We start from the raw sequence: 16,187 nt of genomic DNA, 5'->3' as shown, positions 1-16,187 counted from the left end.
TGAAATCCAAAACGAGGTACAAAATAACTTGTAGCTAGAAAATTATTAACCGATAATGGATTTTTTTTTGTTAACAAATTTAGCAATAAATTTTGAAGAGATTTGTGTGGCCTGATTTTTGAATTTTTGTATGGTTTAAACTTTTAAGTTAATGCAAAGAGTAAAGAAAAAGTAGGTTTTCTGGTTTATCGTCGTAAATTTTTTTTCTATTAGGAGCATTGCCAGACTTTATACACAAGGGAAGTTAAAAGAAAAAAAAATTAAATTGTCAAGTTAATCGCTATAAACAGATAAACTTAAGAAATAGTCTAGGCTATGGATTGCTCGTTTGCAAAGTAAATTTTTGCCTTAAAAAGACTTGCTTTCACGAAAAAAATAATATTCGTTCATAACATTTTGTCATCCGATATTTTTTTATTAATATTATAAGAAAATTATATAAACACATCAGGGTGGCTGTTTTAATCAACGAAAAAATTTGCTGGCCTTTTCTCGGTGTTTTTCCGGTTCTTAAATATTTTCGACGGCCAATAAAATAAAAAAAATTTGAACTCTGAATCTAAAATATTTTCTATTAGAAGTAATAGCAAATAAACTACAAATTAAAGAAATTAAAGTGGAACGCTTAAATTTTTCAACTTTGGAAATTAAAGTTCAAACGTTTTTCAAATATAAAAATTTGTATTTTAATTCTCCATGATTTACACGTAAAAAATGGAAGGTACTAACATTTTTCAATTGAACAATTTTTAATAAAATGCAAAGAAACTGCAAAATTTTTAATTTTCAAGTTTTATAAATGAATAAGTTCGAAGATTTAGACAAAAATGGTAAAAATATAAACCACGTTCTTATTTTCAATGCTCTAAATTAAAGAATAAATGACGTTTAAATTTTTTTAATGACATTATTTTAAACAATTTAAAGCTAGAAACGTTGAAAACTGAGAAATTAAAAGTTTTTAAAAGTACACTTCTTAAATTACAAGTGTAATTATTTTAATTATAAATAATTTAAACATCCCTCAAGATTCAAAATCTTTCTACAATATTTAAGATTCTTTTTCGAAATCTATAAAACCTATAGTTTGTTTTAAATTAGGCTGTGGCTAGTTGCAACGAAATTTCCGTACGAAACGTTTAAAACTAATTTTGAATCTGTTCGAAACTTCTAAATACCTCTTAAAATTAATAATTTTTTTGTACAAATAATAAGTGTTTAATGGTTATTTAAAAATTAATATCCAACAATTTTACTCACAAATTATATTTTTGTTTAAAAGATTCATCAAACTTGTAACGTTCAAAGTTTAAACAATTTTCGAAATTTTAACGATTCAACACTTTTTGTGTCAAAGAATTTAGTTTGATATTTTCTAATTTAAAATATATCGTTTTAGTTCAACCATCTTAAATGAACAGTCAAATATTGCTAAACATTAAATAATTTTTCTTCTTCTTAATTTAAAAAAATTGAAATTGAAAGGATTAAAAATCTAATATATCAGAATGAAACAACATTTTATAAAAAATCCATTATTATGAAGTTATTTTCTGGTTTAAAATATTTTATAAAGTTTCAATCGTTTTGTGAACTACACTATTGTTCTCTTTAATTATTTAAAGTACAGATTCATTAAAAAATTATTTATTTATATTTATAGTTGGTAAAATAAAATTGTTTTTTATACAAAAATTTCAACTTAAAACGCTTTTAATTTTTAATTGTTTAAGTATCAAGATTGCATGTAAAAATTCTTTTAATTAAAATTGAAAACTTACAATATAATATTTTTTTAATATGAGATTTTCGAAGTACGCACTGTAAACTGAGTGATAACATAATTGACATAACATAATTTTATTGCAAAAATAAAACTTGATCACAAAAATTTTTTATGCGAAATTTGGTATTAATTATATAATAAAATTTTAGAAAGAAATGCGTTGTGTGGATATTAAAAGGCAGAAAGAAATCTTTTTTTCCCTTAATTTTCGTTGTATTTTATATCTTCAGTGATGTTTAGTTATATAAAATTAATATCCGATATTTTTAATAATTTTATAAACAAGTTATATAAACAAATGCTTAGTGATGACATTTTAAGGCAGCAAGAAATCTTTTTTCTATCAATTTTTCTTAAATTTTATCCCCAGTAATGTTTAGTGATTGAAAATTATCACCCAAATTTTTTTATTAAGTTTGCAAACAAATTATATAAACAAATGCTCAGTTTGGACATACAAATGCAGAAAGAAATTGTTTTTATTTTAAGCTTCATCAAATTGTTTCGCCAGTGCTGTTTAGTGACAGAAAATTGTCATTCGATATTTTTTATTAATTTTATAAACAAATTATACAAAGAAATTTACCATTCGGGCACTTAAAGGTAGAAAAAGTCCTTTTTCTCCTAATTATTCTCAATAATGATGTCGCCAATGATGTCTATTCGTGATATTTCGTTAGTTTATATTTTTTATTAATTTTGTAAAAAAATTGTTTCTTGAATGCTCGTAAAACAAAAAGTTATTTTATCAATGCATGTAAAACAAAAGAAAACGTTTTGTCTTTTGTTTCGCAATACTAAATTACGGAATACTAAATTACGAAAATTGAAAAAAAAATTATCAAACAATTACATCACTTCCAACAAAGTGTGAGGCTATTTGCGAAAAAATGAATGTTTTTTGCCTTTAACATCCACATTAAGTATTTGTTTATATATTTTTACAAAATTATTTAAAAATATTGTATAATAATTTTCCATCATTAAAGCTCACTGGCGACAACATTAAAAGAAAATTAGAGAAAAAAATTATTTTTTTTTTACTTTTAAATAACCAAGTTATAAATGGCATTATATAATTTGTTTTTAAAATTAATGAAAAATATAGGATCCTATGGTAACTTCATTAAACATTACTTGAGACTTTTTCAAATGAAAAATCAGGAAAAAACAGATTTACTTCTGTCTTAAAATGTCCACACTGGGCATTTGTTTATAAAACTAAACACAAGGGTTGACAAAATTTTAGGAAATTTAATAGAAAATGTGATTTTTTTCCGCTTTTAAATGTCTACGCTTCGCATTTGTTTATAAAATTAAGAAAAAATATCGGATGATGATTTTCTATCCATAAACATCACTGGCAACATCATTTAAGGAAAATGAGGCGAAAAAGCGATTTATTGCTACCTTTAAATGTCCACACTGGGCATTTGTTTATAAAACTAATAAAAAATATTGCATTATGATTTTCTATCACTAGACACAAGTGGCGAAATAATTTAAGGAAATTTAAGAAAAAAGGCGATTTCTTTTGGACTTTAAATATCCACACTGGGCATTTGCTTACTTAATTTGTTTATAAAATTAATTAAAAACATCGAATGATAATTTTTCATCACTAAACATCACTGCAGACAAAAGCTAAGAAAAGTTAGGAAAAAAAAGATTTTTTTCTACCTCTAAATGATCAAGTTATAAATTTGATTACATAATTTGTTCATAAAATTAATAAAAAATATGGGATACAAATTTCCCCCATTAAACATTACAGGCGACATCGTTAAAGGAAAATTGGGATAAAGAAGATTTCTTTCTGCTTTTAAGTGTCCACACTAGCCACTTGTTTAGATAATCTGTTTATAACATTAATGAAAAATATCGCATGATAATTTTTTACCATTAAACATCACTGGCGACATAATATAGGGAATATTAAGAGAAAAGGCGATTTCTTTCTGCCTTTAAATGTCCACACTGGGTATTTGCTTCTTTAATTTGTTTATAAAAATTAATAAAAAATATCGGGTGATAATTTTTCATTATTACACATCACTGCCGATATAATTGAAATAAAATGTAGAGAAAAAACGATTTCTTTCTGCATTAAAATGTCCACACTGGGAATTTGTTTATACAAATAATAAAAATATCTGATGACAAATTGTTATGATCGAGTATTATTTTTTCGATGAAGGCAAATAATTTTTAAGCAAAAATTTATATTTAACAAATTAGTCGAATTTTCAACCGAAGAAATGCATTTTCAATTGAGAAAGATGAATCTTCAATCAAATATCAAAATTTTTAACTGAAAAGGATTTCTGAACAAAAAATGGAGTTGATAAATTTTTTGTTTATAAAATTTATTTTTAAGAACAAAAAATCTACAACCAAAAAAGAGGCATTTTTAACCATAAAGTTGAATTCTGAACCAGGAAGACGAATTTACAATTTAAAAACTACGTTTCTAATTGAAGATGCATTTGTCAAATATTTATTTAAAAAAATTATTTAGTTAATAAACGGAACTTGAACCAGTGGAATTTAATAAAAAGGGAGGCATTTTTGAACAAATAGTTGAATTCTCAACCATGAAGAAAAAATATCAAAAAGCACGATAAATTTCCTAACCTAAAGGCCGAATTTTAAGAAGGATACATCGATTTTTAGCAAAATTATAGAATTTTTTAATCCAAAAGGACTAATTATATACAAAACTATTGAATTTGCAGCTGGAAAGTATCACTTTTTAACCAAATAATTTATTTTTTACTCCGTGAATAATTTTTTAGAAAATTATTTTAAAATTTATTAAAACAGTTGAATTTTCATCCAAAATATGAATTTGAAAAAAAATTGATTTTAAGTTGACTTCTTTAATTCTATACTCGATTATATAAATTGTTATTTTAAAAATATAATTTGGAACCAAAAAAGATGAATTTTCAACAAAATACATGAATATTTAACTAGAAAAGATCATTTCCCAAATAAAAGTAATTATTTTTAACCGAAAACTGAATAGTTCGAAATTTGATTCGTTTAGTTTAATTGTTTAAAAAAAGTAATTATTAACTAAAGAAACCAATTTTTCACAAAATCGTTACATTTTCAAAAAAAGAGACGAATTTGAAACTAAGATCATTAATTAAAAAAAAAAAGAATTTTTAACGAAAAAGTTCTAAATTGAAACTAAAAAATTAATTTTTAACCAAAAAGAATGATTATTTTAAAATGGAGTTAAGTTCTTAAACAGGAGATAATATCTTTAAGCCAGAAAAATAAGGAAATATGAATTTTCAAAAAGTTAATTGAATTTTCGATCAAACAAAAATAATTCTTTTCTAATGGTTTGATTTTCATCTGAAGAGAATACAGTTTTAATCTAGTCATCCAATTTCTGAACAAAACCGTTACAATTTAAACCAAAATTGTTGAATTTTTAACAAAAATATAATTTTAACATTAGGCATAAAAAACCAATTTTTAACAAAATAGTTGAAATTTCAAAGTATAAAAAATATATTTCGCAGAAAAAATAAAATATAAAAATTAATAAATAAAAACGCGATTTATTAAAAATATAATTGAATGCATCACTAATCAAATGTATATCCAACTAAAAAAATCTTTTTCGGTACTAAAAAATGTTCAAGAAAAGAGTTCATTTTCAACCGAATGGTTTAATTTTTTACAATATTAAATAATTGTAAAGTTAAGACTAAATTTACATAACAAGAAACAGTTGAATAAACTGTTCTATGGAACAGTTTTATAAACAGTTCTATAAAATAGTTGAATTTTTGGCATAAAAATATAAATTTTCAACTAAAATTATGAAACTTCAACCAAAAAAAAAATAATTTAATTTTTTAAAATGTAATTAAACTTCGAATTAAATAGTTCATTTTAAACTAAGATCGATTTTGGACAAAAAAAATGGATTTTTATATACAAAGATCTATTTTCAATCAAAAATATACAATTTTAAACAGAAAAGTTTATATAAAGAATAGTTTATAAATATATAAATTCATTTTAATCCATGAATTTAATAGTTCTGTTTAATTATTAAAAAAGAATTTTTTAACCAAATAAAACGAATTCTTAAATTATCTACGAAATAATTGAATTTACAATTCTAAAATATGATTTAAAAAAAAGTTAACTCTTAATCACATATTCAAATTTGCATACAAATATTTTAAATTTTAACAAAATAGTTCAAATTCCAATAGAAAATATGAATTTTCAAGAAACAAAGATTATTTTTAAGCGAATACTTTAATTTTCAACCGAATGCTTTAATTTTAAACTAAAGAGTTTAAAGAAAAATTATGTATATTAAATTAATCAATTAATATTAATAAAGCTAAAAAAACTTAAAATTTATTAGATTAAAATTTTATTAATACATTTTCACCTAAAATAATTAATTTTCAAACAACCAAACGGAAATTTTCAACTGAAATGATGAATCTTTCATTGAAAAAATGAATTTTCAACTAAAACTGTAATATTTAACAATTTGACAAAAAAATATTTTGATGTACAATGAAAAAACTGTTAAGTTAAAAAAATTAAACTTTTTACAAAAAGAGTTAAATAATAAACAAAAAATTCTTAATCAATAAAGAAAAAAATGTCATCCAAAATTTTAAGTTTTTAGACCATAAACACGATTAAAAAAAAAAGGTGAACTTACAACCCAAAAATATGAATATTTTCATCTAAGAAATATCAGTTTTCTATCGAAAATGAAATAGCTACATCTTTAATGACAAAAATTTATTTTCATTGAAGAGAGGTATTTTGCATCTTCACGAAAGAAAAACTAAAGTTTTAAACAAATACAGAAACCTTCAAACAGTTGAATTTTCTGGTGAAGAAAATTGATGTTTGACCAAACATGAAATAGTTGAATTTGTAATTACAAAATTAATTTTTAATAAAAGAAACTAATTCTCAAGCCAGATAAATCAATTTTGACGAAGGTGATTAATTTTTTGCTTAAAAACATTAATTTTAAAAAAACCTGCATTTTCAACTGTAAAGGTTATTTTTTACAAAGAAAATCAATAGCTAAATTTTCAACAACAAATTTTCATTCCCAATGCGCGGATTTTCTCTCCACACAGGCGAACTTTCAACTAAACAGTTAAATTTGAACGAAAATAGATGTTTTTGAAAGAAAAGAGTTACATTTTCAATAAAAGGATTAAATTTTTAGCAAATTAGAGGAATAGTTAATTTTCTAATACAAAAAAAATCGCACATAAAAAAAATAAACTTTTAACAAAATAGTTAAATTTTTAAACAGGAAGACGAACTTTCAAGCAATGAGATTATTTCTGTACAAAAAGAAGACACATTTTTAACAAAATACTTACATTTCTTAACTAATAATTGAATTTTTAACTGCGAAAGATAAATTTCTAACGGAAAATAATACATTTAAATTTTACGTAAGGATTTTGTTTTTGTTTTATAGATCCTTATGAACCAATAAATTACAAGCTTTTGTGTGTTTGTTAATTAAATTTTTAAATAATTTTGGTTTATTTGTGCAGAATTATTTCCATACAATATAGCGAATTAAGGGTATTTTATTAGTATTCTTTTATATAATATAAAAAATTTGATAATTTATTTTAGTTCGCTCAAGATTTTATAGTATGTCACAAGAAAGTCTAGTTTTTAAGAAAATAAAATCTGAATTCTACTTTCCTGCATTTTTATTCTTCGAATCACCAATTTTCATGACTTTTATCCTTCTAAATAGCCACATAAACCAAAATCGATTTCCGCCAAACGAGATTTTTATAATCCACGTTTCACTGAATTCCCATGGGACTGAAATTTTTAATGTACAATGACAAAATTCGGTACAAAAAACAGCGCGAAATTTAAATTAAACATTCTAATTAGTCTAATTTAAATTTCGCGCCATTTTCTTATGCTAGATGTTGTTTTGCTAAATTAAATTTGGGTCGCCAGGGGTATCAACGAAATAGGGATTTTAAAAAATAGCGTTTTGAAAAAATATGTTTTGTGTTATGTGACTATTTAAATGAACAAAAGTTATGGAAACTGATAATGCAGATAAATAAAAATTAGATCAAATAGAAAATCGGCCTTTAAACTATTTCAAAGTGTGATTAGGACATGAAGTCTGATATAAAGAGATACATCTGATTCAATTTAATTAAATAGGTTGTCCAAAAAGTAACGAAACACCTGAATAGATTTCCCGGTAAAATATTTTTTCAAAAAGTTCAAGTTCATTCTTGGAGTAACGTTTAACGAGGAATCCAGTGGTAACCTTACGTTTGACCTTGATCTTGACATTTTAGGTTATTTCAAAGTCAACTTTGTTTCTTTTTTTATTGGGAACCTCTATTTTGACAGCGGAAATTAAAAGAGCGGAAAATGTCACGTCCAAACATTTAATTAGGTCATGGGTCAAAGATAAGTTTGAGCTTGACCTTCAAGGTCCTTTCAAGAGCACTTTTATTGTTTTTTTTAAAATGGGAACGTCTATTTTTAACAGCGGAAATTGAAAGAACGGAAAATTTCACGTCCAAACATGTACATAAGTAATGGTTCAAGGATAACCTTGAACTTCAGCTTAAGGTTTTTAAGCTTGACCGAGGAATTGATCGGGTCCAATCTGTACTGCTTTATCTCAAGTGTTTACGAAAAAAAGTAAACGTCATTCTTGGCGTAATTGTCAACGAGGAATCCATTAATGACATTGAATTTAGCTTTCAGCTTGACCTTCGAGGTTAGTTCGAAGCCAACTTTTTTTTTAATGAAAACCCCTATTTTTGACAACAGCAATCATAACAGCGGGAAATTCAACGTCCAAAGATGTAATCAGGTCATGGGTTTCACATACAAAAGATTCAATAAATCATGACTGCAGTAGTTTACATGTAAAAATGAGGGAGGGCTATTATGTAAAAATACCGCATTAAATTTTTTTGACCGTTTATCTGCCTTCTCAGTTTAACCTTCTTGATTCTGATTGACATTCGAGTAAGGGCCAGTCTGTGAAGTCAAAATGCAACACTTCACTGAAAGAGAAAGAATAACACTCCTTATGATGAGAGGTTGGGGTCAAGTGGAAAGATCTCTCAGGATAGTGACGAATGTTTTCAATGATACATTGAGGGTTGGTAAAACTCCAACTGCACTCTCGACCGTTCAAAATACAGTTAGTAGGTTCAATAATCTCGGCATTGTGAGAGGTCTACCCAGATCATTCAGACCAAGGTCAGCTACAAATGAGGAAAAATCACTAGATGACCTAAGTACATTTTTTGGGCTAAAATTTCCCGCTCCTTCGATTGCCGTTGTCAAGAATAGGAGTTTCCATTTTTTTAAAGAAAGTTGACCTTAGGTGTTTCTTTACTTTTTGGACGCCCTGTATAATGATTGTAATTGAGGAAACATGTACTGCTTCCTTTAGAATTTCACTACGCTGTCAAATAAGAAGTGGGTGGTAGCTGCGCGCTATAAGTCCAAGACGCCGGGAAGTGGAAAGTTGATGGTTGATTCGCGCTGGAGTTCCAGTACGCAGCAAAGTGGGAAGTGGCGGGGGGTGCTGCGTGCTGAGAGTTTAAGTACGCGAGGAGGTGGGAAGTATGAGGTCGCGGCGCGCTGTATGTTACCAATACACGCTAAGGTGGAAAGCGGGTGTTTGGTGCGCGCTTTAAGCTAAAGAGTTCCAGTACGCGGCGAGGTGAGGAGTGGTTGTGTGTTCAAGTACGTGAGAAGGTGCGAAGTGGTTGCTCAATGAGCGCAACGCCTTGGAAATATAGAAGGTAGCTGCCTGTTAAAAGAGTTCCGTAGCGTGGATGTAGAAAGTTTGAGGTAACGGCATGCTGTATATTGCCAACACGCGCAAAGGTGGAAAGTGAGTGGCTTATGAGCGCTTCAAGTTAAAGAGTTCCAGCTCGCGGCGAGGTGGGTAGTGAGTGGTGGTTGTGTGCAGAGAGTTCAAGTACGCGAGGTGGTGCGAAGGGGTTGCTCAATGGATGCTACAGATCCAGTACACGGGAGGTGGAAATTGCGTAATCCCGACGCTCTGGAGAGGTAGAAGGTGGCTAGTTGCTTCGTGTCAAAGAGATCCAGTACGCGCGAAGATAGAAAGTTTGAGGGAAAAGCGTGCTATTGGTTACAATTCCGCGTTAAGGTGGAAAGTGGGTGGGTGCTGCGCGCTTTAAGTTAATGTGTTCCAGTACACGGCGCGGTGTGGAGTGAGAGGCGACTGCGTCTTAAAGAGTTCCAGTACTTTTCGAGATGGAGAGTTGATTGTATCTAAGTGCTACAGAGTCCCATTACGCGGCAAGTTAGGGAGTGGTTGGTGACTGCGTCCTGATGAGTTACAGTACTCGGAGAGATGGGAAGCGAGTGATGTCTGCACTTTAAAGAGTTCCAGTACGCGGTGAAGTGGTGGGTAGGTGGTGGCTCTGCGTTAAAGAGTATTGTTACGTGGCGAGGTGGAAAATAGGTGATCGCTGCGAACTGAAGAGTTGCAATACGCGGCGAGGTGGAGAGTGGTTGGTGGCTGCGTGTTAAAAAGTTCCAATAGGCTGCCATTCAGGTCGTAGGTCGTCATTGTATGCTGAAGAGTTCTAATACGCGGTGAGGAACGAGTAGGCGAGGAATAAATAGAATAATAGGATCAGCAAAGAATGCAAACGCTGTCATCTAGACCCTATCACTTTAAGCAAAAACTTTAATCCTCCCTTATAGTCTCTTGGGGTCGACAAAAAGGGAGAACCTTTTTTTTAAGCAATGGACAATAATTTTGTCTAATTTTCTCTTTTTTTGTAGAAATTAAATTACGATACACTCATCCGGAACTACTATTCCATTAGCTTGAAGCATAATTTAAAATCAATCCTGCAACCTTGCATTTTTTTATTTTGCGGGTATAGAATATGATGAATTTGAATATTTTTAAATTTTGATGCAGAAAGCCTACGAAGCTGCGGTTACTGTGCTCGAAGAAATCAAGGAAATTGATTCTCAGTACTTTCTCAATGGAAAAAGAAACGTGTGGATCATGAAACCAAGTCACCTCTGTTGTGGATCCGGAATCAGCATTTCACATGATCTGAAAGAAATTCTTCGCAGAGCAGAAACAAGGCCAAAAGAGTATTTCATTGTCCAAAAATACATTGGTATGGATTGTTATTAATTTAAATAAAAAGGCGACTATTTATGTATCTTTTGCAAAAAGATTACTGATTGAAAGCTGCAGCAATCTCTTAGCTACGAATGCATAGTTTAAACAAAATTAATTATAATTTTTCAGAACATCCACTTTTGGTTCAGGGCACCAAATTCGACATACGTTTATGGTATCTCGTGACATGCACCTTCCCTCTCACAATATGGGTATTTAGGTATTTTTCTTAAAATACTTAGTATCAAAGGTCTCAATATTTTTCACTTAATCGTTGACAAAAAAAAAAATTCAAAAAGATACCTCCATGTTAAAAAACACTTTGCGTGTACATCTAAACATCTGCTCTCGTCCTTATTTTAGTAATCACACGCGCAAGATAAAAGACAGGTTTGGTAAAGAATACTCTGCGATTTATTATGTTCTTCATAAGTAATAATATTTGTTGTGTATTCTTTGTTATAATTGTATTACTTAAAATTATTTTTTTAATTTCGTGTAATGCTTTTAAACGCTATGAGATTCTCTTTAATTTTGTAATTTAATTGAATTCTCTGAATTCCTTAAAATCTCGAAATTCTCTGAAATTCCTGAAATATTTTTGAATTCTCTCAAGTGCATGATATTTTTTTTAGTTTTTGAAATCCGTTATTCCTTTGAATTATCTAAAATCATTCATTATTCTAAATTTCTTGAAATCCTTAGTGTACCTAAATTTCATCAAATCCTTCATATTTCTGAATTTCTAAAGTCATTAGGCGAATAAAATAAATTATGCAAAAATTGATAGAAATATGGCAATTTATATAATTATGGGAATTTCTGGAATTCTGGGAAATTAGGACAACTCAATAAATTAAGGGAATTCAGAAAAAAAGGAGAATTAAAAAAAAATTTTTAATTGTGAGAATCAGAAGAATCTGGGAATTCAGAAAATACTTGAAATTCGATAACTCTGGAAATTCTAGGATTTATAAAGATTCTTTGAATTCTGATGTGTCGGAGTATTTAAAGAATTCAGAGAATTGTAAGAACTTAGAAAATCTTGGGAATTCTAGTGATGAACATTTTTGGGATTTGGAGAATTTTTGTGAATTCAGTAAATTCAGGGAATTCTGGTGATTCAGAAAATATTGGACATTTAAAGAATTTAGAACTTCAGATAATTATGAGAATTCAGATAATTGTAAGAATGCAGATAAGCGTGGGTGTCTATAGAATTCTGGAAATTCAAACAATTATGAGAATTCATATTATTTTTGGATTCAGAAAATTCTAGATATCTAGACCATTTTTTAAATTTAAAAAAAAATTGTAGAAAGCATCAAATTGTGGGAATTAATTGAATTTTAGGAATTCAGTAAATTTTAGGAATTAAAACAGTTTTGAGGAATCAGAAAATTCTGGGATTACAAATATTCTTGAGAATTTAGATGATTCTGAAATTTCAGAAAATTCTGAGGATTTAAAGAGTTCTGAGACTTCAGATCTTTCTGAGAATTCAGGTAATTCTCAAAATACCGAACATTCTTGGAATTTAGATAAATCTAAATATTCGGAGAATTGTGTGAATTACGTGGTTTCTGCAAATTTAGGGAAACCTGGTTATCCAGAGAATTCTGTAAATTCAAAGCATTATCGGAATTAAGAGAATTCGGTGAATTCAAAGCATTATCGGAATTAAGAGAATTCGGTGAATTCAAAGAACCTATGTACATTATAAGATTCTAGGTCATAATTAAATTGTATGGGTTTAGGTAATTCTCGGAATTACGAGAATCTTAGGAATATATGTAATTTTAGAAATGCAGGGAATTTCAGGAATTCAGGGAGGTATGAGGATTTATACAATTGTAGGAACTAATATAATTCTGAGAATCCATACATTTCTAGAAATAAGTTTATTCCTACGAATTTCGTGAATTCCAGAAATTCAGAGAATTTAGAATATTTAGGGATCTCCAATAATTTTAGCAGATTTAACTATTCTAGGAGTTTTGAGAATTTAGGAAATATTCATCTAATCTTATTTTATTATTTGAATGTCCTTTAGATTCTTGAAACCTCACGAATTAAAGGAATTACATAAATTCAGGATACACAGGTAATTTTTTCTGCGATTTTCAGGAATTCATTCAGATACGTCAAGGGGTTTCATGAATTTGGGAAACTTAGAGATTTCATAGAATTCAAGATATTCGCTTAATTCCTTCAATTTGGCTAATCTCTTGAATTCGCTTCATTTCTTAAACTTGGTTAATTTGTTGAGTTTGCATTCCTCTTATCTTCTTGCATTGTTCATATGTCCTTGGGATTCTGAGGATATCCCGAATTTAAGAAAGAACAAAATATAAGGATATTCAGATCATTCAAGGAATTCTACGATTTTCCGGAATTGATTTTGATAAATCAGGTTGTTTCTTGAATTCGGCGAATTTATTTTAAAAAATCAAAGAATTAAGCAGATACAAGGATGTAAGAAAATTTAATTCTTACATCCTTGAATCCGCCCACTTCTTTGAATTCGCTTAATTCTTTGAATTCGGTTAATTTATTGAATTCGCAGAATTTCTTAAGTTATTTTAATTTCTTTTGGTCTTCCAAATTTCAGCAATTTCTTGAATTTCCTGAGGACTTCTGTATCCCTTTGACCTTCTTCCATTATTTAAATTTCTTTTGCGAATTTGAGGAAATTCTGCGATTTTCAGGAGTTCAAGATATTCAGATAATTTAGGGAGTTTCATGAATTTTAATATTTTCTCGTTTTCAAATAAGTTACACGAACTCAAGTAACTTAGGAGAATTCAAGGAATGCAGATAATTTTAAAGCATACAGATCATTCCCGGAATTTGGAAGATTTTCTGAAAGATAAATGATTCAGGTTTAAAATCCAATTTAAGTGAATTGAACGGAATTGTAAGTAATTAAAAGGAATTCGAGGGATATCAGAATAACTATAATTAATATACTGATCAAGAGAAAATCAGCTTCTCAATCAATCTGCTCTCTGCTGTTTCATACACTGTTAAAAATTTCGGTTGAAAACTTCCACTACATGCTTTTAAAGAATTGATGAAATTCACGCAATTCCTTGAATTCCTGGATTTCGCGGAATTCACGGAATTTACGGAATTTAAGGTATTTAAGGTATTCAAAAAATTTATAGAATTAAGGGAATTCATGGATTTCACGGAATTTAAAGAATTTAAGTTTCTAAAGAATTTCCGGAATTTACGCAATTGACTAAATTCCATAAATTCTTCAAATTGATTGAATTTCGTGAATTCCATAAATTCCTTAAATTCTGAGAATTCCACTACTTCCGTGAATTTTTTGACTTCATGACTCCAATGAATTCCGGGAGTTGTATGATTTCCATTTTTTATTTGCCTCCCATAAAACTTCCATAAAACTTCCATAAATTCCGTAATTTTTTTTAATTTCACGGTTTTCAGAAGTTCACGAAAGTTATTGAATACCATGACTTTAGAGCGTTATATTAATTACGTGAATTTCTTTAATTCTACGCATTCCGTAAATTCCACGAATTAAATTAATTCCGTGAATTCAATGAATTTCATGAATTCCGTGAAATTCCAGCATTGCATGAATACCATGAATTTGGTGAATTCTATGAGTTCTATAATTTCCATAAATTCTATGAATTCAGCGAATTATAAGAATTCAGTGAATTCAGCGAATTATTAGAATTCAGTGAATTCTATGAATTATAAGAAATCAGTGAATTCTATGAATTATAAGAATTCAGTGAATTCTAAGAATTATAAGAATTCAGTGAATTCTATGAATTCCGTGATTCCGTGAATTCTATAAATTCCGTGAATTCTATCAATTCTGTGAGTTCCTCGATTTCCATTTACCCCGCCAATTCCTCAAATCCATTGAATTCCAGAAATTACCCAAATCCAGTTAATTCCGTGCTTTCAGCGAATTCCATGACTTCCATGAATTTTTTGACTTTATGAAGCCTATGCACTCCGGGAGTTATATAAATTCCATGAATTGAATTAGTCCCGCAAATTCCATGAATTCTGTGCATTTCTTTCATTGCGTGAATTCTTCAGATTCGATGAATTCCGTAAATTCCACAAATCCAGAGAATTCCCTAATTTCAATGTGCTTTCCGTAACTTCCATTATTTCCGTCAATTCTTTGAATTCTGCGAAATCCATGAATTCACGGCATTATCTGAATTCCGTGAATAACTTGAATTCAGCACATGCCTTGAGTTCCATGAATTTCATGAATTCCGTTAATTTTGTGAATTCCGTGGATTCCATAATTCTATGAATCCCATGAATTCCATAAATTTCGTGAATTCCCTAATTTCTATGGATTCTGTTAATCCGCCAAATACAGTAAATTCTGTGAATTCCCGAAATCCAATCAATTCCGTGAATTCCTCAAATCTAGAAAATTCCGTGATTTTAGGGAATTCTGTGAATTCCATGAATTCTAGAAATTCCATGTATTCTGGAATTTTTATGAATCCTGGGAATTCCATGAATCCTGGGAATTCCATGAATTCTGCGAATTCCATGAAATCTGGAAATTACTTGCATCCTGGGAACTCCATACATCTCGTAAATTCCCTTATTTCCATCAATTCTGCAAATTTTGTGAATTCCGTAACGTCCTTGAATTTCAAATTTTGTTCACTCTAGTCGGCAAGACACCCGCCCAAGAATATTCTATTTCTGGAGAAAGAAAATCCGCAATTTTTTCCGAAATTCGATTATAAGACGTTCCACCGGGCACTTCAAAATCCCATTTAATTAACATGGGGAACTTTTCAATTTTCTAAAACTTTATCTCATGTTCCAGGGTTTCATCAAAACGTGCAAAGTTTTTCAGGGATTTAAGAGCAGTATCTACGAAATCAAACCATACTTATGAATATCACCCCCTCCCCCCGCCCCCTCCGCGCCTTAAATATGACCCAGAAATAAAAAAACTATATTTTTACGTGTTATTGTCACTTTTCAGGAATTTCCGGCGTCTTTTTCATACAAATAATTAATAATGGAATTTTCGAATATTGACCATGAGTTTATAAACACTTTTCAATTGTTTAAACAGAAGTAAATTATTTAAACAATTATTAATTCGCCAAAAATTTTAAAGATGATCGCATTTTCCGATTGAAAAGCAATAGTTTGTCATTATTTGGAGTAGTACAT

General features: G+C 29.0%; 1 protein-coding gene across 2 annotated transcripts in view; it reads left to right on the top strand.

Moving 5' to 3' along the window:
* The window catches only part of LOC117175307 (protein monoglycylase TTLL8-like), a 66,471-nt gene that overhangs the window by 29,605 nt on the left and 20,679 nt on the right, over positions 1-16,187 (top strand). For both annotated transcript variants that reach the window (XM_033365021.1, XM_033365017.1), the window contains exons 6-7: positions 10,773-10,980; positions 11,115-11,205. In XM_033365021.1, the coding sequence (XP_033220912.1) occupies positions 10,773-10,980; positions 11,115-11,205 (299 nt within the window). The remainder of the gene's footprint in view (positions 1-10,772; positions 10,981-11,114; positions 11,206-16,187) is intronic.

Source organism: Belonocnema kinseyi, chromosome 1, assembly GCF_010883055.1.
Source record: "Belonocnema kinseyi isolate 2016_QV_RU_SX_M_011 chromosome 1, B_treatae_v1, whole genome shotgun sequence".
Lineage (NCBI taxonomy): Eukaryota > Metazoa > Arthropoda > Insecta > Hymenoptera > Cynipidae > Belonocnema > Belonocnema kinseyi.
This window is presented reverse-complemented; position numbering and strand designations above follow the sequence as displayed.